General features: G+C 54.9%; 2 protein-coding genes across 2 annotated transcripts in view; one reads left to right on the top strand and one right to left on the bottom strand.

Annotated features, from left to right (window-relative positions):
• Positions 1-1,559: 1,559 nt before the first annotated feature.
• GUITHDRAFT_104393 (hypothetical protein) lies at positions 1,560-1,901 on the top strand (the record flags this gene model as incomplete). The annotated part of the gene is made up of 3 exons (XM_005836919.1): positions 1,560-1,568; positions 1,631-1,742; positions 1,798-1,901. 3 exons carry the CDS (start codon positions 1,560-1,562, stop codon positions 1,899-1,901), a joined length of 225 nt encoding a protein of 74 aa, XP_005836976.1.
• Positions 1,902-1,972: 71 nt separating this feature from the next.
• GUITHDRAFT_135672 (hypothetical protein) overlaps positions 1,973-2,500 on the bottom strand; it is a gene marked incomplete at both ends in the record, with an annotated part of 3,208 nt that continues 2,680 nt past the window's right edge. The window contains 4 exons of the mRNA XM_005836918.1: positions 1,973-2,026; positions 2,083-2,113; positions 2,169-2,249; positions 2,299-2,418. Coding sequence (XP_005836975.1) covers positions 1,973-2,026; positions 2,083-2,113; positions 2,169-2,249; positions 2,299-2,418 — 286 coding nt within the window. The remainder of the gene's footprint in view (positions 2,027-2,082; positions 2,114-2,168; positions 2,250-2,298; positions 2,419-2,500) is intronic.

The following is a 2,500-nucleotide window of genomic DNA, read 5'->3' as shown; positions in this document are numbered from 1 at the left end:
CCTCGAGGAGCTGTTCTTCCTCCAAGGCTGTCGATCACGACTTAGTCTCGTCCTCCTCCTCTCCTCTGCATTCACCTCGGAGCCGAAGGAAGGCGTCGATTCAGCCTCCAACAGCTGCAGCAATTTCTTCTCCTCCTCGGCCTTGAGGGAGCGGATCTCATTCAAGTTCTTCTTCACATCCTCGATGTTGCTCTCCCCGTTGGCTACCTTTGATTCAGACGCTCCCATTCTCCTAGCCTCAGTGGAGGGGCGAGCAAGAGCAAGAGCAGGTCACAGGTGGTCACGAATCTTGAGGCGTGCAGCAGGCGGTCGATGCTTTATGCAAGGATCGCCAACATCATCTGCGCGGGTACGTCAGGTCCGCACAGCATGGCATGAGCGAAGCTGATCAAGATTGTTCAATGCACCTAGATGCTGGTGCTCTAGTTCTCCTCACACTGCGATTGTAACCCTTTCTCCTTTGCCCTCTTCTCGTGTCGCAGTCATCGGGTTATGAAGGCGCTAAGCGTTACAACACTATCATCCTTAAGTTCATCCATCCTCCTAGTCTTGCTGCTCCTCTGCTCTCCTCCTCCATCTCATCTCTCCTTTCCTCCTCCTCCTTTCCCTACCCCATGCCTCGCCTGTTGGCGCCGCGTCATGCAAGGACCTCATCCCCACACTGACAACAATGCATTGTAAATTGTAAAATGATTAATATTGTTTTACTGATCCATCCTGGTACTTTTGAAAGTACTAAATTTGTACCAAACTTATTTTAAAATAATTTTATTATAGACAGTAAACTTTTACGCGATCAAGCGGCTCTTCAGTTAGGTCACTTTTCCTTTAATTTAACACGAATGCGTTTAAATTAACATACTTATGGTTAAATGTACCCCTACCCTCCTATGTACATTTTGTTTAGCAAGGGGGTAGGGTTGTGGACTTTAAAGAATCTGGCTAAAGGCGGAGATCCCAAAATCAACTACTATGTCCAGGTGAAGGATGGTGGAGGAGAGGAGGAGAGGACAAGGAGGATGAGGAGGAAGAAGTGTCAACAGCGAAATATCACGAAGTTGAGGATGAGAAAGAGGACGAAGAGAATGATGTGAGGAAAGGATGCTTTCTTGAGCGACTCTGGAAGGAACGGAGAAGTGGTTTACCGTATTCAGTGTGTACATGAGACAGGTAGACAGTTGTCAGGTTGAATCAAGGACCAGCACATGTGTAGGGATTGTGATTCAAAGCCGGGTGGTGGGAGTGTGCGAGAGGAGGCAGCCATAGATCAGGCTGGGAGCTGGGGCTCGTTTCTTGCAGGGCAAACAGGGTAGCCTCTGATGGACTTTGGTGGTCAACAACAGGAAGAACCCTGTGACGTCATTCGTGGAGAAGCCTTCCATCGACTCCTTCCTTGAGATCGGTCTTGATCCTCTCAGGCATGACCCGCCCGGAGCACCCAAGAGGAGGAGAGAAGTGAGCATCGCTGCAGGTTTGACCTGATCCACTGCAGCCCCCTGAACCTCCCCGTCTCCTCCTCGTCCCCTTGTGCGAGGGCTGCTCTTGGGCTGCTGTGAAGCATGCCGCAGGTCCTCCCAGCTGGCTTCCCCGCTCCCTCCTACCCCTCGATGGCCCGAGCCTCGCTCTCCAGGGGAAGGACCCCTGGGCCAAGACGACCGTGCGGGAGAGCAGCAACGAATGGTACGAGACCCCCGTGCAGGTCGCTCAGACGTTTGTGGACTGCGGTATCTACGCGATCCCGGGTGAGGAGGACGAGAGGAGGGAGGGAGACGGAGAGCTGAGAGGAGAGCGGGGCAGGGGTCGTGGGAGGGATCGCCATCGTTGACAGCATGGTTGCCGACCCCGAGAACGAGCCGGAAGGGGTGCCTCACTACTACGGCATGCAGACCAACTACGTGTAAGGTAAGGAGGAGGAGGTGGTGGTAAAGTGGAGATGCTGGAGAAGAGACGGCTCTCAGTGCTTGCCAGGCCTTCACTCTAGCGAGCGGACAGCAGAGATCTCCTCGCTCAGCTGCCTTTGCGCCTCCTGCGAGGAGAGCGTCACGAGGAGCAGGGGGGCGCTCTCGACCTGTAACATCCTACCTTCCTATCGTAGAAATCTCTCTGATCGACCCTGCAATGAACAAGGAATGAGAAACGGCTGTCCTCCTCTAGCACGCTCTTCTCACCTCTCCATCTTCTCTCGCTGACTCGCTGCAGCCCTGTGCTTCACGTTAAAACTCCCGGGCGGGGCCTTCAGCGTCGCCCCGCTGACACGCAGACTCGTCAAGCTCGTCACAGGCGGAAGGGGACTCGCACCTTCCGTCGAGGGAAGCGTATTCCGGCTGGAGGGGGTCGAGGTGCCGGGTCGGTCGGTTGTGCATTGTCGTGTATCTCGGTCGCCCTTCGACCTCGCCCGCGATGTCGCTGACCTGATTGCTGGGAACCGACGGCGGGTCATTTCGGACAGGCAGGAGAGGAGGGAGGAGGAGGAGGGAGGAGGAGGAGGGAGGAGGAGGAG

The sequence above is a fragment of the Guillardia theta genome, assembly GCF_000315625.1.
Source record: "Guillardia theta CCMP2712 unplaced genomic scaffold GUITHscaffold_16, whole genome shotgun sequence".
Lineage (NCBI taxonomy): Eukaryota > Cryptophyceae > Pyrenomonadales > Geminigeraceae > Guillardia > Guillardia theta.
This window is presented reverse-complemented; position numbering and strand designations above follow the sequence as displayed.